This window comes from Heloderma suspectum, chromosome 3 (genome assembly GCF_057233095.1).
Source record: "Heloderma suspectum isolate Gila_16-S chromosome 3, 16-S_ref, whole genome shotgun sequence".
Classification (NCBI taxonomy): Eukaryota; Metazoa; Chordata; class Lepidosauria; order Squamata; family Helodermatidae; genus Heloderma; species Heloderma suspectum.
In genome coordinates, this window is record NC_139460.1 from 32,259,062 (window position 1) to 32,283,108 (window position 24,047).

At 43.9% G+C, this 24,047-nt stretch overlaps 1 protein-coding gene across 1 annotated transcript in view; it reads right to left on the reverse strand.

Moving 5' to 3' along the window:
* PSPC1 (paraspeckle component 1) overlaps window positions 1-16,585 on the reverse strand; it is a 42,095-nt gene extending 25,510 nt beyond the window's left edge. The window contains exons 1-6 of the mRNA XM_084842798.1: window positions 16,046-16,585; window positions 9,390-9,691; window positions 5,282-5,377; window positions 3,762-3,958; window positions 2,963-3,047; window positions 511-619 (exon numbers count right to left, since the gene is read on the reverse strand). Coding sequence (XP_084698924.1) covers window positions 511-619; window positions 2,963-3,047; window positions 3,762-3,958; window positions 5,282-5,377; window positions 9,390-9,691; window positions 16,046-16,423 — 1,167 coding nt within the window. The 5' untranslated portion in view covers window positions 16,424-16,585. The remainder of the gene's footprint in view (window positions 1-510; window positions 620-2,962; window positions 3,048-3,761; window positions 3,959-5,281; window positions 5,378-9,389; window positions 9,692-16,045) is intronic.
* Window positions 16,586-24,047: the final 7,462 nt, after the last annotated feature.

A 24,047-nucleotide genomic window follows, 5' to 3' on the forward strand; every position in this document is an offset into this window, starting at 1 on the left:
GCTTTCATGTGTTTACTTTTATCACACTTGTTTCATATATATTACAAAGCGTTCCAAGGCAGAAAAAGAAATTTTAAGAAATGCGACTCTCTGCAAGTCTAACAGAGGAAATTACAGATGAAAATAGTAGTATAGTCCCAGGAGAGCTGGAACACATGCTTTTTCTGAAAGTATTTCTCAGCTCTAATAGTTTTCCAAACAGAAGTAGCGCTGTCTCCCTTCTACTAATGGTAATACTTAGAATCCAAGTCTTATATGGTACAAGTTAGATACAAATAAGAAAAAATGAAAAAATCATTTAAGATATTTATCATCATTACCTTAGAGATGTGGCCACTATCTCTACTATGGAAAGTTATGAGAACATTCCATTGACTCCAGGGATAACTTTTAAAGAAATAGCGTTATAATGGAGAGAAAGTATGTGTAGACAGGAAAATGGTACTTCAGTTTTGTTAGAAGCTAGAAAAATCTCAAGTATCCATTTTAGTCAAGAACAATTCTACTTACGTTGTCCATGAAATTTGGCTTAAACCCTCCTTCCTGTTGTCTCCTCAATTCATCCTGTTCTCTTTGGCGCAGCATCTCTTCTTCACGACGCCTATGTTCTTCTTCATGTCTAGACATTATGCACAGAATACATCTTTTAAGATACTTATTACATATTTTAATGCCAAAAAACTCTTCCCCTCCTAGTTCACACATGCATCCACAACTCTTCTAAGACTGAAAGAGCCACATCCTTCTACTATTCTCCACTTCATTTTATTTTTTTGTATCAATGTTGAAGTATGTATGCTAATACATACTTCAACCAAGAACCGATGAACAGTCACTTGGTACTCATCATAACTCAATACAGTAAGATATGCAATTATTTTGGATCTCGTTTTAAAGCTCCTGAATTACTATAACTAGGAGTGCCTTCCACTAGCTTTGGTTACTACACCAGCTACAGCCATTCCTAGATAGGGATGGTCTGGCCACAGTGATGTATGCACTGGTTACTTCAAGACTGGATTTCGGCAATGCACTCTGCGTGGGGGTTCCTTTGAAACTGATCCGGAAACTGCAGAAGTGCAGAATCTGGCAGTCAGGATTGCTGAATGGGACAGCCTACCACAAGTATGTTACACTTTTGCTCAGAGAATTGTACTGGCTGCCAATATATTAACAGGCCAGATTCAAAGTGATGTTGTTGACATATAAGGCCCTTAACAGGCTACTGGGGGAACGCCTTCTCCCATATTAACCTGCCCATTCAACAAGATCTACAGATCAGGGCCGCTTGGTTGTCCTGTCACCTGCACTGGCACATCTGATAGCGTTATCCAGAAAAAGGGTCTTTTCTGTGACTCTGGAAATCTCTCAACCCTGCAGTGCGACAGGTGGCGTCCTTAAAAATACATCTGGTTGCTGATTTTAATAGCTAGCTTAGTAAATTTTTATTTGTTTTTTTCTTTGCATTTTATTTTAATTGTTATTTTAATGAATTCTGTACACAGCCCCTATGATTTGATAATAAATTTTATTTATTTATTACATTTATTAATCGCCCATCTGGCTGGTCACCCAGCCACTCTGGGCGATGTACAAAGTATACAATAAAACAGTTTAAAACAATAAAATTCTACAGTAAAAACATTTTCTAAAATACCCTAACCCACCCCAAATGCCTGCCTGAACAACCACATTTTTAATGCACGGCGGAAGCTCATTAAAGAAGGGGCATGGCAGAGTTCCCTAGGGAGGGAGTTCCACAGAGTGGGGGCCACCACAGAAAAGGCCCTCTCCTCCGTCCCCACCAGTCTAGCTGTCTTGGCTGATGGGACAGACAGAAGGCCATCCGAGGCTGATCTTGTTAAGTGGCCTGTCTGGTGTTGCTGGAGGCGCTCCTTAAGATAGGCTGGGCCGGAACCATATAGGATTTTAGAGGTCAAAACCAACACCTTGAATTTGGCCCGGAAAACATCTGGTAACCAGTGCAACTCCTTCAGCACTGGAGTGATGTGATCTCAACAGTGGCTGCCTTTAATCAGACGAGCCACTGCATTTTGTACCAGCTGCAGCTTCCAAATCTTCTTCAAGGGTAACCCCACATAGAGTGCATTACTGTAGTCTAAACAAGAGGAGACCAGGGCATGTACTACCAATGGGAGTAGATGGTCGGGACTGAAGGGGTGCAGCCGCCGTATCAGATGAGTTGATACAGCGCTGTCCGGCTCACAGCTGACACCTGAGCCTCCATGGACAGCTGGGAGTCCAAAATGACCCCCAGGCTGCAGACCTGGTCTTTCAAGGGTAGCCGTACCCCATTCAACACCAGGTCAACATCCCCCAGCCTCCTCTTGTCTCCCACCAAAAGTACATCGGTCTTGTCAGGGTTCAGCTTCAGCTTATTCCTCCCCATCCAGCCACTCACCGTCTCCAGACATTTGGACAGGGATTCTACTTACAGCCAAACTTGGTGAAGATCTGAACGAGAGGTAGAGCTGCGTGTCATCCGCATATTGATGACACCCCAAACCTCCTGATGATAGCCCCAGCGGCTTCACACAGATGTTAAATAGCATCGGGGAGAGGATGGAACCCTGTGGCATCCTACAAGTGAGCAGCCATGGGTCCAAAACCTCCTCTCCCAGTGCTAATAAAGGGTGGTATTTAAATATTTTAAATAAAAGAGATAAATAACTATGCTATAGTTATTATAACTAAAACAAGACACGAGACATCATTCATACTGCACTATGCTAATAAGGATACACCAACTGGGCAGCTACTGATACGACCTCCTTCATTTCTGGGATTGTCATGGGACTTAGTGAGATGAAACAGGAAGTGACCACCTGATTGTTTCTGTTTTTGTTTTATAGGCTTCTCTGGACCAGTGTGTGTTTCAAAACGCTGGCTTCTGAGTTGCAAAAGAACTACTATCCCTCTAGCCTAAGCTATAGAAGAATACCTCAATTGTATCTGCTTTCGTTTCTGTAGCTCCTGATTTCTAAGCTCTTCCAAACGTCTCAGTTCTTCTTGACGCCTCATAAGATCTGTGAAAAGTCAAAGCAGGAACAGTAATCATTTTAACAGAAATGACTGCACATGTACTGTGGCTAATAGAGGCATAAGCACCAGAAAATACGCAATATTAAGGTAATTTTCATTACTGAAGAAATTTAGTTTTATTACTTATACATTTTATCTATGATCATGAATTCACTTCATGATCCAGTCATAGTATTAAAATGTTTGCCACCTAGGACTCTTTAGAGGAAGGGCACATTCTACATGTATCAATCATCGTCGTCGTCGTCAAACAGATTTCTATCACTAAAGCATTTATTAATCTCATGCTTAAATCTTTCAACAGATGGAAGCTGTAGATATGACAAATAGTTTTCTTAGTGAAAATAAACTATAGTATCAGAATATATGCAGCCAACTCCTGTATCAATGTTGTAACTCTCATAAAATTCCCATGCAGTTCTTTTAAATAAGAGGTAGAACATGCAGTCAAAAATGGTATTAGTAAAGTGTCAACTAACAAACACAACTTCATTAGCTGACACTTTACTTCATTAACTGATATAGCTGGTAAGTTCCCCTACAGGTATTTCTGGCAATGCCTACTTTGCTTGACAAATCTGTCTGCTTGTGGCATATAAATCTCTGGGAAATACAGACTAAATCTAGCTATAATATGCTAGATTTCCCGTATTCTTTCAGCCTATGCAATAAAAACATTTAATAAGCTATGCAAATACCTTGTCTCATCAGCATTAACTGATGCTCATGTCGCGCTGCTTCCATTTCTGCCTCCAATTTCTCCTTAGCTTCTCTAATGTTTCTGTCAACTTGTTCCCGCTGTTGCTTTTCCATTTCATCAAGAGCCTTCCATCTTGAAGCATACTCAAATTCAAATGTTCCAGGTTGGGCAAAACGTGGAGGCTGTTCTCTTTCTCTAAGAGGATGACACATTTCACATGTATAGAAGGCTTTACTTACATAAATGTGACAGCAAAATATAAATGGGCGACAAATTCTTGATCAATTTCTTCAAGCCTTCCTTATGTATTGCTAAATACAAAAAGTTATTACTTTCATTATGTATGCTAGGGCCAAACAAGACCTGGAAGCAGCAGTTCTGTGAATTTAAACACAGCTGCCCCAGTCACACAGGAAGAGGAATTGGTGGGATGATTTTTAAAGCAAAGGCAGCATGCATATGGTGTGCAGAACCTTCCCTCTGCCAGTGACTTACCACCCTGTAGCACCTATTTCTAAGCTCTTTTCTCCCAGCCAGGAGCCTCTTCAGATGAGCAACCAGAAAAGACAGCAAGAAGCCACACTAGTCCTCACCACTTGGCATCTCTCTCTGAATGGCAGAGGATTGATCCCCACTAGACCCAAATCACACTATTATCCTGAGTGAGAGGATAGGAGACAGAAGATGCATGCTGCCACTGGCGCCACTCATAGGCAGCACATTGGGCAAGGAGGAGAAGCTAACATGGAACTGCTCGGAGGAGAGGCTCTTAACAACTGGAGCTAGTCCCATCTCTTACACTGCTCTAATCTAGCCAGTGTTTTTCCCTGTAGAACAAGGGTGGCCCTGTTCTCACGTAATGAAAAACCACCAGGGGTGAATTTCCTCGCTGGGTTTTTGTTGCGGCGGTGGCTGCCATTTTGAGTATTTGGGGCATGGCAGGCACACACTGTAGCTTCTTGTTGCAAACAAACCCAGTGAGGGTGGGTTGCTGGGGTGGTTGACACACCATCTGCAATCCTAAAACAGCCATGGGTTCTGGGTAGCTTGTCAACCACCCCAACAACCCACCCTTACCAGGTTCACATGCAGCAAAAAGCTATGGTTGCTCCCATCATGCCCCGAATATTCAAAATGGTTGCTGTCGCCGCAACAAAAAAAACCAGGGAAATTCGCCCATAGTGGCTTCGTGTTACATGCAAACCTGGTCAATGTCTCAGAAGTCTTGGTGATGGCACAGAGACCACTGGGGTGCATTCTCATTTGGAACACCCTTACCCACTAGCTCTCACTTCCTTTGTGACACAAATATAGCCCTTCAATTATGACAACCCTTACCCTAGTTTGTAACACAATATTCTATTAATCCATTTTAAACAAAGAATTTTAAAGTCTACATTGTTTTACTGGTACTAGCACTTCTTTTTAATAAGCCTGTACTTCTCAGCAATTAACATTTTACTTCTTGATTACTTCTTTGTTTTTCAATATTCTACATTATGAATGGATAACACTTACTTATGATACTGTTGTGTCTTTTGCATTAATTTCTCAGGCAGCCCATCTTCATCATCAAATTGCTCCATAGGTTCTACAATAACAGGTCGAGGGGTTCTAAAAACAACAACAAAACACACATTGTTAACTAACTAACCAGAGTCCTATAAAATGAAGCTACAATATAATAAAGGCACTAATGCCAGTTCATCCAACAAAAGCGCAGTTTACTTAACAACATATGTGTATGATCTGCACATAGGACTGCGTATGCTGGATTGAGCTTGTTCACAACATATGACAAAAGAGGCGTTACTTAACGCAGTAAACACCTAACTAAAAAACACCTAACTGGAAACCATCTACAACAACAGGAACCTCAACGCTCATACAGAAAAGGCGGCATTCCCTGCTGGGTAAACTGTATGTGAAGCAAACAGCTCTGAGGTGCTACTGCACCTAGTCAGTTTAATCAATTTTGATGACTGATAAGACAATTCCTTTTGAAACAAAGACTCCAGAAAAACATACCAAAGCATTTTTTAAAAAAAAGCTGGATACAAATGAGCAAACAAGCACTATGTTCATTTATATTCTAAGTATAACACTTTTTAAAACGTCTTTTCAGGTTCTACCAGCACAGTACAAATAGAAACGATACCCCACACTTCAAAGCATTTTTGAGCAAAGCAGGTAAAGAGCAGGAGAAAGTCACAATAAGTGACATGCCAACCGCAATCATATAACCAAAATTAAACAGAAACATGATTCAGGAGTTTTGACTAAACATGCTCTCCCACCCCACTCTATTAGTTCAATTAAACATGTGCACTTTTCCTCTTCTAACATGTTTCAGATACCTGTACAGGCACAGATACAGGCACCTGTACTGAAATAGGACTGTAGAATACCTACATTAATTGGAAGTCCATACTATAGTAATTGGCATAATCAAATGGAAACACATCAGTCTACAAGATAAAAGAAGCCACACAATTTGAATATTTGTTTCACAGAGTTGGGAATGACCCAATAAAGTCATGCAAGGAATGCTCAAGTTATTGAGGTCACAATCCTATGGAGATAACCTTCAGCCTCCAAACTTGTAGGCTGATGACTATCCAACACAGGGTGGCCAAAGCACGGAGGCAATCCTCACCACCATGCTCTGGTTTTACAGCATTTTTGGTTTTACAGATGATTTTGCCTGCCTAGCCAGGGAGTTGCGGAGGGAGGCTGCACAGCATTTAGGAAGCTGCGTAGAACAGTTTCCGCATATTTTATTTATTTATTATTAAATTTATTAATCGCCCATCTGGCTGGTCACCCAGCCACTCTGGGTGATGTACAACATACAATAAAACAGTTTAAAACAATAAAATGCTACAATAAAAACATTTTCTAAAATACCCTAACCCACCCCAAATGCCTGCCTGAACAACCACATTTTTAATGCACGACGGAAGCTCATTAAAGAAGGGGCATATCCTCCCCACCCCTGGGATCACCCCCTTTCCCCCGTCTCCATGCTGTTTCCAACCGCAAAGAGAACCGTGCCAGCTAAGAGGGGGTGGGAAGCATGGTTTCTGGGCTCCAAGGTTGGAGCCTTGTTCCAGCTTCAGAGCCCAGAAGCCGAAAAGTCCTATCTCCTCCAGGAACTGTCTAGGGGACATAGGACTGCTCCCTAAATAACATTTTATTCTGTAGTAATTAGGAGTAAGTAGATAGATGGGACAGCACAGTGTCAGCTAAGCTATTTTGCAGCCAAGTTATATTTCAGGCAGATGTCTCTAAATATCTATTCAGTTAATGCATATAGCTTTCTTCTATTAGCAACCAAGTAGTTTGGGGTAAAGTACACTGTAACAAGAACATGTGAAAACCATTTTTGAAATTTCACTAGTTTCCCCCCAAAATGTTGCCAAATTGGAGTCTTCAAATTCACGTAGAATTTAATTTTAGAATAATCTTTTCTTTGTGAGGTACAATTTTTAGAATAATCCAGTAACATTTGGTCAGTTGGGTGGTATATAAATCTAATAAATAAATTTTTAAAGAGTAACTGACCTGCTAGGTAGGCTTGTTACCAGGGAGAGCAAACCTATGGCCCCTAGACAGCGTCTGAGAGGCCATAGGGTTTTTCAGATTCCTGGATCCGAGGTTGGAGACTACGCTCCACCTCGGACCCAGGAGTCCGACCTCCACACTCCCTCTGCACCAGCGCAGAAAGAACTGTGTCAGCTGCCTCTACAAGGTCACAAACGAGACCTCAGAGAGGACAGGAAGGGGGTGTTCCCATGGGCAAGGAGGGGAGTAGATTGGGGAGGCTCGCTTATGCAGAATCCAGAGGCCTCCCCAGCCTCCTTCCCTCCCCAATGCCTCAGCTAGATGGGAAAAAACGCCCATCTAACTAAAATGCAGTGCGGGAAGTACAGCATGCCTCCCACTCTGCACTAGATACCCGTAAGCCTCTGAGTTCAGAGGGTTATGAGTACCCAGGGCAGATCTAATAGGATTACACCCTAAAAGTGTACTATTTCCATTCACCTCTCAACAGTGCTTACAGAATTAAATGTTATATGCATGAGCACGAACTATCCCCTACTTCTGACATTAGAATATACATAAGGCCCACTCTGTCCTTGTCATGGGATGAAAGGTTAGCATAGGATTAAGCTGACAATCCTTTGCGAACAAACAAAAGTGGATCTGATAATTGGAAGGGTGGCTGCCCACATCGCGGAAACAAAGTAATAGCTACAATGCCTTAGATGAAGAATGCAAGATACAGTCAAGTGCTCTCCCCTTCCTCCTTCCACAGGAACCACTTATCCAAGTGGTTACTGCCATCTTTCAAATATGAATACCAGAAGCAAGACAGCCAGCTAAATGTTGCTTCTATGGATAGTGGCCTGAGGTCCTTGGAGGGCCAATAAACTGAAATTGAATCCTGACAAGACGGAGCTGTGTAGACTGGTGGTTCGCAGTTTGGGAACTGGCTAAGCGATGATGGGGTTACGCCTCTTCTGAAGGAGCAGGTATGTAGCTTGGGGATATTCCTAAATTCACCTTTGTCTCTGAAGGCTCAAGTAGCCTCAGCGCCTCGAAGTGCTTTTGGCCAGCTTCACTTGGCCTGCCAGCTACAAACTTCCTGGACAGGGATAATCTGGCCACAATAGGTCACGCAGTGGTAGTTTCCCATCCAGATCACTGCAATGTGTTCTATGTTGGCCTGTGCTGGAGGATGACATGGAAGCTGCAGATAGTGCAGAATACAGTAGCTAGATTGCTGTTAGGGTAGCTTCGGCTATTGGGTGGTACAGAAATGTAATAAATGAGATGAAATACAGAAACTATGTAACACCAGTTTTAAATTAATTGCACTGGCAGCTAATATGCTTCCAGTTTAAGTTCAAGGTGTTAATGAGGACATTCAAAGTTCTAGATGGCTTGGGATCTCAATATTTGAGGGAGCACCTCCCCTGTACACACCTGCTCAAGTATTAAGATCTACCAAGGGGGTGCTTCTCTGCATCCCACCACTGGGAGAGCTACATTAAGTGGAGATGCAAGAGAGAGCAACTCCGGAGAGTAACGCTCCCGTTATGGAATGCCCTCCCTCTGGAGGTCTGGCTGGCACTGGTTTCATTTTGGCACCAAGTTAAGACCTAGCTATTCACCCAAGCTTTTGGGTCTTAGTGACCATAGCTTGATTATGACTTACCATTGCTGATTTTATACTGGATTGTAGGTTTTCTGCTGTGGTTTTATGATTTTGTCAAATTATTTGTATTGATTATATCCCACCCTAAGATATCTTGATATAGGCATATTAGAATTTCAATAAATAAATAAATGATAAAAAATACTTGACACACACCTTTGAAAAATGCAATGGAGGCAGACACTTTAATAAAGGGCTACAAAGGATGAGAGTTTAGAGAACTCTTCTTACACTTCCCTGCCCTGGACTCCTTTCAATGAAATCTCTACAAAATAGATATACAACCTTTCACTAAAGCCATTGTCATCATCAGTTTCTTTAGACAGGTAAGAAATCTGGACTAGGTATTGAGACTCGTTTAAATTACATTTACCACAATGAAATTGACAGAAAAGGTAAACTTACGTTGTCAGCAAGAATGCTCCATCACTGCATCTTTCCAAAGCTTTACGAGCTGGCGGTTTTGCAGCAAACTCTACGAAGCCCTTCCCTGTTGCTCTGCCACGATCATCTACAACAACAACAGCTCTTTCCACAGGACCAAATTGAGAGAAAGCTTGTTCCAGAAGCTCATTTGAAACAACAGGTGAAAGGTTCTTTACAGTTAAAGCAGCTCCATGAGTAGCAAATCGAATTCGAAGTGGTCTGCTCTTCAAAATAGTTCCATCAAGTTCCGCCTTCGCTATTTCAGCCAGAGTCCTAGATTCCTTTTCAGGAAAACATACATAGTTGCATATAATATGTCAGCAGTTAGGTTATACACACGTGCACACGTTCTCCCTCCCTCTCTCTCTCTATTTATTTTTTTCTCTGAATCAGACAGAGCCTATACCCAGGCTTCAGTAATTCCACTTGCCGGTGGTCTCCAGCAAGCATGATGAGTGGCCAGCCTTCCTCCTAAGTGGATGGGACACAGATGGATGGCAACTGGGCCACCAGTTGCATGGCAATCCCTGCCACCTCCCCAAATCCAAGTTTGGGACGAAGACTAGGGCTGTTTGGTAGCTAGAGGCCAAACAGGAAACATACCCACCCCTTCTGGCCTTTTCTGCAGAACAGAAAAGGCCAGAGGTGGGACACCATTGCCTAAGCTGCTCCCCTCTCTGCCGACACTTTTCTTGGAAAGCCTAGCAACTACAATTTTTTATTTGGCCAGCCAACAATTGTAGAGCCCAAATTATAACATTAATCCATGCATGTCTTCCCCAGATGATTCAATTTTCCTCTTCAAAAAACCAAAGATGTTAGGAAAGTATTTCTCAGCTAAAACCTGTGGTAATTTGAAGTCTTACTTCATTCCTATAACATTTGCATAGTTACATCAGATTAATAAAATCTTCATGCTCTTTTAATTCTGTTCCAGCTCTCATTCTCTCTCTAAGAAGACGTAAATGATGACAGGAAAAAAAAAAGACTTCTCTAAGTAGGAGTACATACTCAATATTACTAGCATAGGGACAACTTATACCTTTCCCCAGTGGTTCAATTCAAACATCATATGAAATCATGGCTAAGGAAGCAAACCTAGATTAAGCATGGCATACAAATGGACAACCTGTGACTTGTAATTGGCTGGCATACCAAAATCAGAAGCCATGACTTTATGTTTCACTGTGACATATGAACTGGCAAAACAAAGTTATAGCCATCACACTACTTCCAAAGGCTGACACAATTCACACATAAGTGCTATGCTAGTGGAAAGTGAAAACTCACAAACAGCTCACACTGATAGTTCCCGAAAGCATGCCCTCCTTTGCTGCCTAATCCACCCATAGACCAGCTCCTGCTGGCAATCACTCTACGGCAGAGCTTTCAGAGCAATTCTCAGTACAAGGTTAAAAGTAAGAAAGAGTGTGAAAAACATAGGCCTCCTGCATTCCGTATGAGACAGCGGTGTCCCAGTGTTCCAGATGCATTATTGGAAAGTTCCATCCAATTTGTGGCTACAGTCTGGAGTTCGATCAACAACTTATTCAAGGTATCTTTAGTTGTACTGTTGAGCAGAGATATCCCAGACATCCACCACCTCCGATGTTTCTACCCAGGAATTCTAGGCATCCAAGGACAAGGACTTGGTCCAGAAAGGCAGCTTATATTTAAAGAAAATAAAGAAACACAAGCCAGTGAGACATAGAAACAGGTTCTTTGCAGACCTGTGAATGAGCAACTATGAACAGAAGAGACGAAAGACAGTTCTAAAATGAGCCATCTTTAACTGTCTGTCTGAGGAGACAGTGAAGAGGGTTACAAGAGAACCTCTGCTCAGTGCCAGGAGAAAGTCTATCTTCTAAAGAGAATGTTCAAGGTAGTGACCACCCATAACAATTAATCAGGTGTGGAAAGGAAATCCATGCCATTCTATGAGAAGTTACTCCCTTCCTCAGAAACAGGAGGGATGTCAATGCCAGTCACACTTTTCAGCTGCAAGATACCAATGTCTATAGAAGCCAGGAAAGAGCATGCCACCAACCAGTCAACTCCCTTTGTTCAAGCAAAGGTGGCATCACAGCAGTAGATGCAGGTCCCACTCTGGTGGTACCACTAGACCCACATGTACCAGTTACTGTAGCATCAGCAACAGTGTGGCCAGCAACTGCACCAAAGCCTCCAAACATGTGGCAGAAGCAGTAACCACCCTACCAAAAGAATAAGCAGCAATAGATCCTGAACCACTGTAGTTGGACCCCACAGCAGCATCTCCCATTCCTCTTCAAGGAAGCGCCATCATAACAGCATCAAGCTGTCCAGGAGCCTCCCAATTAAATTCTGTTGGTGCAAGAGGCAGACGTGGCCATGGAAATAGCTCTTTATCATAAGGTGGCCTGACCAAGGATGGAATGCTGAAATAGCTGAGAGTGCTACTACAGCCAGATGATTAGGCTCTACTGCTCTGTGAAGACACAGCAGCAGAACTACAGTGTGAATTCAGAGCCATCTTTGCTTTGCTTCATTTATTCTGTAACAGAACAGGCAAGGCAATGGACCCAGGTGGGGACATTTTATTTATTTATTATATTTATATCCTGCCTTTTTTCCTCTTGCAAGGAATCCAAGGCAGCTTACATGACCCTCCTCTTCTTCATTTTATCCCCACAACAACCCTGTGAGTTAGGTTAAGCTAAGAGACAGTGACTGGCCCAAGGTCACCCAGTGAACTTCATGACTGAATGGGGACTAAAACCCAGACCTCCCAAGTTCTAGACTTTATGGAGCAATTTAAAGTGTAAGGCAGCGGGAGTGTGGTGAATTACTACATTGCTTGAATGTGTAGGTTTACAGTTCTGTTGGGCAGATGAGAAGGATTCAAGAGACGGGGCAAGCCATATCAGAAATGGATTACTATTTCAAAGAATAGGAGGCTTGCCGCAGCTGTGTTTTCAAGTCTGGCAGTGGAGAAAGGAGCATAATATCAATTGCACAAAACATGTGATGTGTAACAAAACTGATGGCAATTAACCAGGGGAGGTTTTTTTACACAGCTACATGGAAAAATTTTTACATAACTTCACAGTTGGACACCTGCCATTGACAGCTAAGACTGGGTGCAACAATGTCGCCAGACAGAAAAAAAGGTGAACGGGAAGGAAGAAGAGCTGCAGAGTACATATTTTATGGTGCTTTATGCCAATGTTCAAGTGACAGTAATAGGGGTACATCAGCAGAATTAGGAAGCAGAGGCCAGAGCGTGAGAAGGCAGGAATGTGTCATGCAATTTGCAAAGATCACAGCTGCCAGAAAGTTGCGAAGCAGTACTTTGAGGGATGAAGAGTAAGGCAAAGGAAAATATAAGTTCCACACTCCCATGACCCCAAGGAATGGTGTGGTTGTTGGAGGGGGAAAAGTGCGCAGGGGAATCCCCTTGTTATCTCTGATCAAAGACTGGAGATAAAAAGGGGATTCCTCTCCCAGCCTCCTTCCAAGGCCCCTGGTTACCTACAAACCAGAGGGCAGGGCAAGGGGAGGGACACATGGAGGGAGCCCAAGCCTCCATGGGCCACATCAGGTTGCTCACCTCTAGGCCAGAAGTTGCCCACCTATAAACTACAAGCTGTTAAACTACAACCTTTGAGATTTAAGAAAGAAAAGGGCACATGGCCCTTGCTGCCCCTGCATGCCTAGCTAGAGTTGGCAGAAAGTTACAGGGAGTGCTACTTGCTATCTTCAAACTCCTGCTCAAAGGGGCCAGTAAAACTAGTTAGCAACCAATAAATGCTTTCCCTTTGGGTTGGACGGACCCATGAGGCATGTTTTTGGAAATCACTCCAAAGCAGAGCTTTGAACCAAAACTATAGGTTTGGAACTCCAAATATACAATCCAGTGGTTTATCTTACTGCACTTATGCTACTTAGAATTTACTACTGTTCATAACATGTGTGTGAACAGTAAAAGTTAAATATGCCCTTCTTAATGCCTCCAATACCATTTCCTTTACGCATGACAGAGGCCATAGTGAACAAACTTCTCCATCCCCCCACACATTTGTTGGTAATGCTTTAATTCTCATCAAGGAAAACAGTTATATCACACACACTGCAATAAAAACATGAAAGTAATGTCACTTAAGAGAACACCACACTATGACAAATGGTTGTGACTGAATTGCAGAAACATCCGCACTGTTTGTGTAACTCTGGTTCCTATTCTTCCTGAAAAAATAAAACCATGGAGCCGTACAGCAGCAATACCTTTAGTGGTAATTTCATCAGTCAATCAACAGTAAAGTGGTATTGTGAGTGTATCAACTATGTGGCCAGAAACAGACAAAGGGAGAGAAAATCCAGCGTACAAGTTAAGATCAGTCATATTTTGTGTTTAAAAGTAGCTTAATCTTCTAGTTATTTTCAAGGATGTGTTGAAGCAACTTGAAAAACAACTAGATTAATCATCACTAGAAGCTAAATGTGCTTTGTGCCTGTGAAAACTGCCGTAATCTTTACTGATTCCCTTCAGATTCCCACTGCCTTGTGCCATCTCCATGAAGGACAGAAGGGCAAAAATAGAAATCAAGTAAGAGATATCCACTAAGAGATTTAAGAAAGGGATATGATTTTTCAAAACAAAGATATGCATACCTGTCAACTGATTAAATTGAAAAATCACTAGTAAGAGCCACTCCTTCCAGCAGTGTCCCCAGAAAACAATAAGCATCACAAGTACTACTCTTAGTAATTACTCAAAACTAAAGCCCACACATACTTTTACAGCCTAAAAACTGTACTTTGCAAATAGTTAGCTTTCCAAAGACAACATGACTACAAAATAGAAGAAAATACCATTACAGTATAACACTGACAGAACAAAAAATGAACTAACAAGGAGAATATCTATCTTAAGAAGCTTCTGGAAATATGGTAAAGGAAGAAGTGCCTTGCTTTTTGCTTTTTAAAACAAAGTATGGGCTTCCTCCCTTTCCTAGCCTTATTGCAGCAAGCAACTACTATAACGAACTGCAAAACCAATTTGCTGGGCAACCCACATAAGGGGCAGAACAAAAAATGAGGAAATTGGATAGGAGTGGCAGCCAGACAGATGAAGTTAGGCTGGGGCATGAAACACTTGCGGGACGAAACAGCAATTTGACACAAGCATAAGGAAATCAGCCACCCGCATGCACAGCAAAAAGATGACAACTTTTTCTTTTCTTTTTAGGAATGGTGCCCATAATGTTTTAACATTTTAATTGCATTTCTTTTGGGTGCTTTGTCTGAACAGCTTTATAAGGAAGCCATTTAAACTGTATATCACCTTGGAATATTTTTAACAACAGAAAGGCGGAGCAAATGTTACAAATGAATAACATTAATTCATTGTTAAGATATAGTGTTCTAAATAAATAAATTCTCTAATACCAGCAAAAAAGGGGGTGCGTTACTGTGAAGCAGGGGTGGGCAGAGTGTATGTCTGTCACAGATACTTTGTCTTTTTATTAGAACCTTTATTCCCACCAACCAGAGCCAGATGCAAAAGGCATACACTTAGCATTACAAAATAGGGTGCCTCTGAGCACCATCAGAGCCTAGGAATTTGTTTCAGGTACCAGAACTGAACGAGCTCACAGTCCTTCCACGCAATAGTCCACTCCTGGTTACCTCAACCTTTCTTTACTTCAGCAGCCTAATTTAGGTGGAAACCGTTGCTGATATTGTTAAACAATTGGAAGCCAGAAACCCTTGCTAATCTACTACACATCATGCAGAGATACTACAGCATTCCCCAACCTGGAGCCCTCCAGACATCTTAGACTTCAGCTCCCATCAGCCCCAGCCAGCATGGCCAATGGTGAGAGAAGTTGTAGTCCAAAACATCTGAAGCATAGGAGTATAAGAAGAGCCATGCTAGACCAGATCAAGGGTCCATCTAGCCTAGTATTCTGTTCACACAGTAGCCAACCAGCTGTCAGTAGGAAACCCACAAGCAGGGCATGAGTGCTGGAACACCCTCCCACCCATGTTCCCCAGCAAATGGTGTACATAGGCACACCACCTCTGATACTGGAGGTAGCATAGAGCCATCAGAACTAGTAGCCATTGATAGCCTTATCCTCCAGGAATCTGTCTAACCCCCTTTTATTGGTGGCCAGCCCGAAACACACCAGGTTGGGGAAAGCTGTACTAGAAGGCCCTGATCGATTTGTGGCGATCCACCCCTACTATGGCGAATGTAGAAGGGAGGGCAAGAAGAAGGACCATGTAATCCCCAAGCAGAAGGACCATACAGGCCAGAGCAGGCACTGAAACACGGGGAAGAGACCACCACTCTCGCGAACGGTGTCTTCCGGGGGAAGTGGGGGCTCGCGTGTGTGTGTGTGTGTGTGTGCGCGCGCGCGCGTGCCCCGGCAGGAAAGAAGGGGGGTCGTTGCTCGTCCGCGGGGTCTGCCGCAGAATCCCTCTCGTGGGAGGGGCGGGCAAGGAAGTTTCTCCCACGGCCTCGTGCCCAGAGGAGGGGAGAGAAAGAAGGGCAGGCGGCTATCTTAACGAGCGGGGATGGGAAAAGGCTCCTTTCTCCGCCTCGTTCATTCATTCTCTCACGCACACTTCCAAAACGCGCGGCTCCTCACCAGGCGGATGAAGCCGAAGCCGCGGTCCCGATTAATAAAAACCTCGCTGGGCTCCCCGTAGCGCTCGAAAAGGCGCTTGAAATCCTCCTCGGTGATGTCGGTGGGCAGGTTCCCTACGAACAGGCGGCACCGCTGCGTGTAGCTTTTCTCGCCGGGCTTGAGGAAGCTCTTGATGTCGACGGTGAAGCCGCCGCCGCCGCCCTGCTCGTCTTCCTCCTTCCCCATCACCATGGCCGCCGCCAGCGCCTCGTTCTCCGTCGGCTGCTCCAGACCCCTCAGCCCTTTCATGGTGCCGCCGCCCACCATGCTCATCGGAGGAGCGGCCGCCGGAGAGCTGTTCTCGATCCTCACTTGCTTCAGGTTCCTGCTAGCGGACATAGCTCGAGTTTCCTGCCCTTATTTATCGCGGGTAATAGTGGAGGACGGAGAAGGAAACCCACGCAGAGCACTCGCCTCAGCCGCCACCGAGGAGAAAAAGAGGAGGGAGAGGGGAAAAAACAAATCCAAAATGGCGGCGAGAGCGCTACCCACTGACGACTCGTAACGTCGCTCCTCCCGAGAAGCCTCGCCCCCGCCGCTCGCTTCGTTGGTGCGCAGGCGCACGAGGTTTGGACAACTGCCGAGCGGCGCGTTTGGCTTCGAAACGCAGCGCGCCTGCGCATTACCCTCCCGCCTAGAAGATGGGAAAGGAGGAGGAGACAAAAAGATCCCCCTAGACAGGATCTATCACGAGTCTATGTTGGGCTGGTCCTACTGTTAGGCAGAGTGAGGCAGCTTTCTCAGGCAGCTTATTTTGGTTTTCATAAAAGGGCAGCAAATGCTTATTTACTTTATTATAATAGTGTTTTTACTTCCAGGGAGGGGTGCTTGTGGAGTTTCCTGTCTCAGAAGCAATAATAACTTGGCCTGCCTTGTGAACTACCCACCTAAATTGGGGGCAGGGGTTTGCTGTTCTGCCTCTGTCAACAAAGCATTGGCGGTGGTTGGTTCTGGAAAGGGAATGAGGAATACCGCTGTCACTGTGGTTGACCAATAACAAAAAGTGACCCTTGCAACCATATTTAGAATGCCAGTCTAGCTTTTAAAATATTTTTAACCCTGAACAATCATAAATAAAACATTGCACTTCCACATTTTTTTGTTAGCCCCTCCTTATTTGTCCCTGCTGGTTCTGAAAATTGGGGGCTCTTGTGCCAGAGAATCCAAGATAGTGGCAGGCAAAGATTTGAGTGCCATCGAATTGTCCAGTCAATGGGAACTGAACAATGCAATCCTCTGCATGTCTACTCAGATACAGGTCCCATTTTTAACATAATGGTGGCAATTTGTGGTTTAATTTAATCCACAAATTGCAGGGACATGCACAGCCACTTCCGGTTTCCAGCAACAACCTACAAATACCACTTTCGTAGGTTGTTTCTGTGATATCCGAACCCAGCACTTGGGTTTGTTCAAGAGTTAACCCCAGGTTAACCCATAGTTTGCAGTGTGCATCCCCCCGATTTAAAGGTTAATTAACCAGGAATTATTGCCGCTCAATGGAACAGGGTCATTGAGTTCCCATTAAGTGTATAGGGTTGTAGCTTAAACTACTTGTGTGGCTAAGAAGCCCTTTGTTGCAGCAGAATCTTTGAATAACACCAGAGTGGCCGTAGAGTAGTGCTACATTTGTGGCAACTGGAATCCTTTGTGCTGTAATAGGTGTATTACTATGAGGGTTTCAATTCTACCAGGGTAACCCCTTAAAAGACCAAGCAACATTAAAAATAATCGTTGTGACCCATTTGGCACTTATAGGACACTGCGTTAGCAATGCAAGCCAGTGTTTCCCTCCCTATGGTGTTGTCCTGGATTTCTAGAAAATAGCTAAGCTTGCTTTATTGGAATTACTAGGAAGCATATTGAGAAATTGCTAACTCACCTCCATCAAAGCAATATAAGATTTCTTGTTATGAAATACAAACGCTGTTACAAAAATTGTGTTCTTTTCCCTGGTAGACTTTCCAATTTGTTTACCAAGAATGAGAGGAGACAGAGATCTGGTCCAACACGATTTTATTCTGCAGAATAAGGCAACCCTTGGGGCTAACGCTCCAACAAAGGTCACAATCAAGTGATCTGATCCAAAAGTTTATATAGGCAAGAGCTTTGGGGGCTGTCTTACACTTGCACTGTACTAATCTCTTTGTCTAGCTGAGAGGGAAACAGAAAACAGGCAGCGCCTTTTACATATCTAGGCATGCGCAGAGAAGTAGCCTTGTACTCTAACGTAAATACATTTCTGGCATTCCTGAGACTCTGATAAGGCACTATGTCTTTGTCTGGCATGACAATTTCACACAAAGGTAGAACAGACACAGCCTAGCTTATAAAATTATGGGATAACAGACATATTACAACCAAAATTTCTATAACACTCCCCCCTCAAATGGCTTTTCTTAAATCTCATATCTCTTCTTGGTCCAGCAGTGGACTACACACTTAAAGGTGCAAACTATCATCAATAGTATCATAACAAACAGAACTGCGCCAATTACAAGTTGTTTTAACCATGCAAAATTAGGGAGCCAGGAAGTCAACTATAACCAAGGATCACTTGGTCCTGAATAATTCAGTCCAATTATATCTTGTAGTCTGGCGATTTTATCTTCTATGGTTTTGTTTAAATCATGGAACTTTACTCTACACTCTTGCTTCACTAGGGTGCAGAAGCCACCTTGGCGTGCTAAGAGATAATCTAAAACAAACCGATATTGGGCCACTAGCTGGCTGAGATTTTCAATTTCAGATTGCACGGCCCTTACCATTATGGCTGTGGCATTGATGGTCTTTTTTAAACGGCAAGTGAGGCCTAGGATGCTTTTTCTGTTTTTTTGTGCAATAATTCCTGGGTATGAACCCAGGGTAAGCAATCCTGTAACTGGCCCACCCCCTACCCTGTTTGGTTCTGAATCTGACAATTGTTTGTTTTTTTAATAATTACAAGTTGCCCCATCCTTTTAGTGGTTTGCTACTCTAACGGTGGCCTTTAGGTGGGTCAGCTTCTGGTGTGACCCTCTCTGGTGCAGGCAATGCTTTTATGCTGGTGTGATGGATCTACTTTTTTCCTCTAGTGACTTTTACAGCCGTGTGAGTGGTGAGTAGAACCTGGAATGGACCCTTCCACTTCTCAGTAAGTGGGTCGTCTTTCCACGACTGGATCAGCACCTAATCACCAGGACTGAAATTATGCACTGGAGCATCTAAAGGCAAGGATTGGTATGGTGCTGTGAACCTGTGAAGACAAGACAAAACAGACTGCAAGGCAGTAACATATTATTGGATCTTTAAAGTCCTTACTTTTAAGTTTATATTTAAGCTATCAGCCATAGGTAACATCTGAGGTGGGCGCCCATATAACATTTTAAAGGGTGTTAATTTAATACTTTCCCTGGGGGTGCACCGTATTTGAGTTAAGGCGATTGGCAAGGCCTGTGGCCATTTCAACTTAGTCTCTGAGCAAATTTTAGTAAGCATTGACTTTAGGGTGCGATTCATCCTCTCAACTTGACTTGAAGATTGAGGTTTCTAAGAGGGTGTAGCTTCCAGTTCATTTGTAATGCCTGGGCCACTGCTTAAGTTACTTGTACAACAAAATGGAGCCTCTGATTGGATTTAATCTCTTCAGGTAACAGGAACTTAGGGACTACTTCTTTTAACAAGATCTTGGCTACTGTCTGTGCGAGTTGGGTATGCCTCAACCCATCTGGTCAATTGGTTTACTATTACTAGCAGGTACTGATAGCTATGAATCTGGGGCAAGTCTGAAAAGTCAATTTGAAGTCTCTGAAAAGGATAGTAAGCCCATGGGCGACTTTTTATCTGAGCTGGAGGCTTAAACACTTTTGGATTGTTTTCGAGGCACAAAGGGCAATTAGTCACTGCTTTTTGGATTTTATAATTTTGGGGCTACACTGTGTCTCACGAGTAGATCTTCTATTGCAATTTTTCTTAGCTGTGTAGCCTGGTGCAAGTCTCTCACTGTAAAGCTCAAAAAAGGCTTAGATATGAACACTTTGCCTCCTGGAACGATCCACCATTTATTTCTAATTTGCTTTGCCTTGTGTTCAAGAGCTTTCTCATTCTCAGCTGGAGAGTAGGTTGGAACCAAGTCTGTACTCAAATATGGGATTAGGGCTCTTTCATAATACACCTCCTCACCTCTCATTTGTGCAGCTTTTTTTGCAGCCTTATCTGCCAAAGCATTGCCTCTTCTTTCTTTGGGATTGACACTCTTTCCATGCGCCTTTTGGAGAGTAACTACTGCACATCCTGTGTATCTTTTTTTTTTTATCACACAGCTGGAGCCATCTACAAACACTTCAAGGTTTGGCTTTGGTAACAAGGAATCAGTGAGGTCAGGCCTGATCAGAGTCACCTGACTCAAAATTTTTAAACAGTCATGACAATTTAGATCTGGCTTAGGGAGCAAGGAGGCAGGATGAGGCCTGGGCTTGAAAGCAGGGAGATCTCATAGCATGACTGGTGTGACGGATTCAAAAACTTATTTTTATTGCTTTCCAGGATCTGAGGTACGCCATGAGGAGTATGTACCTCTATATCTGCTTTCATTGCCATTTTCTGGGCTTCTTCCATTAAAAGTGCAGTTGCTGCCATGGCCCTCAAGCAAGCAGGCCATCTCTTTGTGGTTGGATCTAGAGTCTTGGAGTAGTATCCTACAGGTCTCCAGGAAGGACCAGTCTTTTGGGTTAATAACCCCTGATGCCACTCTTTTATTTTTATGTACATAAAGCTGGTACGGTTTGTTGGGATCTGGTAAGGCCAGAGCAGGTGGTAACACCAAGGCTTGCTTCAGCTCAAGAAAAGCCTTTTCCATTTCAGTTGTCCATTTCCAGTGGATGATATTTTCTCTTGTCAAAGCTTCATACAGGGGCTTCGCCTTCCCTCCATAATCAGGTATCCACATTCTACAAAACCCGGTGAGCCCAAGGAAGGCTCGCAACTCTCGAGGGTCTTTAGGCCTCGGTGTCTTCTGTATGACATCTAACTGAGCAGTGCTCAGGTCTCTGGTTCCCTTCTGAATTTGGTAGCCCAAGAAGGTGACATGGGTCTGGCAAATCTGAGCCTTTCCTCTTGACACTTTATAGCCTTTCAAGTTTAATTCTTGCAGGAGGGAGATAGTAGCTTCAGCACATGAGTCCTCTGTCTGGGTGGCCAGAAGAAGGTCATTTGAATATTGAAATATTGCTGTTTCCTGCCTCCCAGCTGAGCAGAGCAGAGCAGAGCAAGCTGCTCCAGCTGGTCCAGGGACTACAGAAGCAGGCAAGCTCCCAGAGAGCGAACGAACAGAGCGAGCGAACAGGGGGAGCAAACAGGAGTTGGCCAGGGGAGTTGCAGTGGTTGAAGAGACAAAGGAGACAAAGGAGACAGAGGCTAAGAGGTAAGTGGGTTGCAGGAAGCCCAGAGGGCTGCCCTTTATCCTTCTGATTGGCTGTGAGCTCACCAGGTGCTTCTGAGAGCTCCAACTGAATTGGAGGGGTGTGGCCTGAGTACGACTGGGCGGGAAGCTTCAGTCTGTTTCCCGCCTCCCAGCTGAGCAGAGCAGAGCAGAGCAAGCTGCCCCAGCTGGTCCAGGGACTACAGAAGCAGGCAAGCTCCCACAGAGTGAGCGAACAGAGCGAGTGACCAGGGGGAGCAAACAGGAGTTGGCCAGGGGAGGTCAAGGGGGAGGCCCCTAACATTTTTTTTCATTTTTTTATTTTTTATTTTAACTAACTTTTTTCCATTTATTTGTCTTGTAACACACACTTTCACACCAGTGGGACTCTGCTTTTAACCTCTACTGAGTAGAGGAGCAGGCACAGCCTAGTCTAGAACAATCACAAAGCTAGACACAAAAAGGGAAAAGAGGCTATGGAAGGACAAGACTCTCCAGTGGTGGTGACCTGCAAGGTGTGTGCAATGTTTGTTTTCTTGCCTGAGAACAACATGGCCTACACCTGCAACAAGTGCAAGTTGATCACGCTGCTGGAGGAAAAAGTAAGTGGACTGGAGCGGCGACTGTCGACCCTCCAGGGAATAAGAGAACACGAAGAGTTCTTGGACAGAATGGGGGAACTACAGCAGCAAAGGGCAGACCAGAAGCTTGAAGAGCAACAGCAAGATGAGGCAGTGGGAAATGCTGAGGTGAAGAAAAATGGAATAGAGGATACTCCTTGGAAAAGGGTGACAGTTAGGAGAAGAAGAACTAGACGCCACTCTGCACCAGTGGAAGCAGTGGAGCTGTGGAACCGATTCCAGGTACTTGCGGATGAAACTGGAGGACAGCCTGCAGAGGAAGAATTACAGGGGAACCTGCATGAGAGTGAGCAAGAGGCTAAAGGTCAGTCAAACAGAGGCGATGAAACCCAGGCCTACAAGAAGAAGAAGAGAAGAGTGGTAGTAGTGGGAGACTCCTTGCTGCGTGGGATCGAGACCCAAGTATGTCACGAAGACCCATGGACTCGCCAGGTATGTTGTCTCCCGGGAGGACAGATTAGAGACGTGACTGAAAGGTTGCCTGCACTCATAAAGCCCACTGACAGGTATCCCTTTCTTCTCATCCATGTGGGAACAAATGATACCGCCAAGCGGAGCTACAAAGAAATCACATCAGACTTTGAAGCTTTGGGAAGGAAACTCAAGAACTTTGGGGCCCAGATAGTTTTCTCATCCATCCTTCCAGTAGTTAGAAGAGGGACAGAAAGGGAACGAAAAATACTCCGGGTGAATGACTGGCTACGAAGGTGGTGCCGACGAGAGAGATTTGGATTCTGGGACCACGGGCTATACTTCCTGGAAGATGGGCTGTTGGCTAGGGATGGGTTGCACCTCACAAAGGATGGGAAGAATGTGTTTGGCCACAGCATGAAGAACTTCATCAGGAGGGCTTTAAACTGAATCCTATGGGGAAGGGAGATGTAATGTTGGGGGTAACAATGGACATAGGCGCATGCACTGCAATGGAGAGAACAGCTCTGATAGCGCCCAATAATAGTCTTCAGACACATGTAGGAAGAAAGCCAGACTATGAAGCACATGGTCTTCGATGTCTATATACTAATGCCCAGAGTATGGGAAACAAACAGAACGAACTTGAACTCTTAATACAAGAGGGAAATTATGACCTGATAGGTATAACTGAGACTTGGTGGGATGACTCTCATGACTGGAATACAGCAGTTGAAGGATATAACTTGTTCAAAAAGAACAGGAGGAACAGAAAGGGAGGTGGGGTTGCACTGTATGTGAAAAATACATATCTCTGCACAGAAATACAGGAGGAGGAGCTTGGTAGCCCCATCGAGAGCATCTGGGTTGAAATAAATGGAGCAAAGAATAAAAGGAACCTGGTGGTCGGAGTCTACTACCGGCCACCCAATCAAGGAGAAGACAAGGATGAAACTTTTGAAAAGCAAATAGCCAATGTTTTCAGGAAGCATGATGTAGTAGTAATAGGGGACTTCAATTTCCCCGATATTTGTTGGGAGACAAATTCTGCAAAACATGGCTCCTCCAGGAAATTCCTGACTTGTGTGGCGGATAACTTCCTCCTACAGAAAGTAGAGGAAGGAACTAGAGGATCAGCTATCCTTGACTTGATCCTAAGCAACAGAGATGACTTAGTGGATAAAGTAGCAGTTACAGGAACTCTGGGGGAAAGCGACCATGTTGTACTTGAGTTCTTGGTTCTAAGGGAAGCAAAAGCTGAGTGTAGTCAAACGCGTACCCTGGATTTTAGGAAAGCTGATTTTCATAAACTCAGAACAATGATCAGTAAGGTCCCATGGCAAGCGATGCTAGCAAGAAAAGGAGTCCAAGATGGGTGGGAGCTTTTAAAAAAGGAAATTCTCAAGGCACAATCACAAGAAATTCCAACAAGAAGAAAAGGTGGAAGACAGCAGAAGAAGCCAATGTGGCTTCACAAAAAGCTTAGGGATGACCTGAAAACAAAAAAGGACAC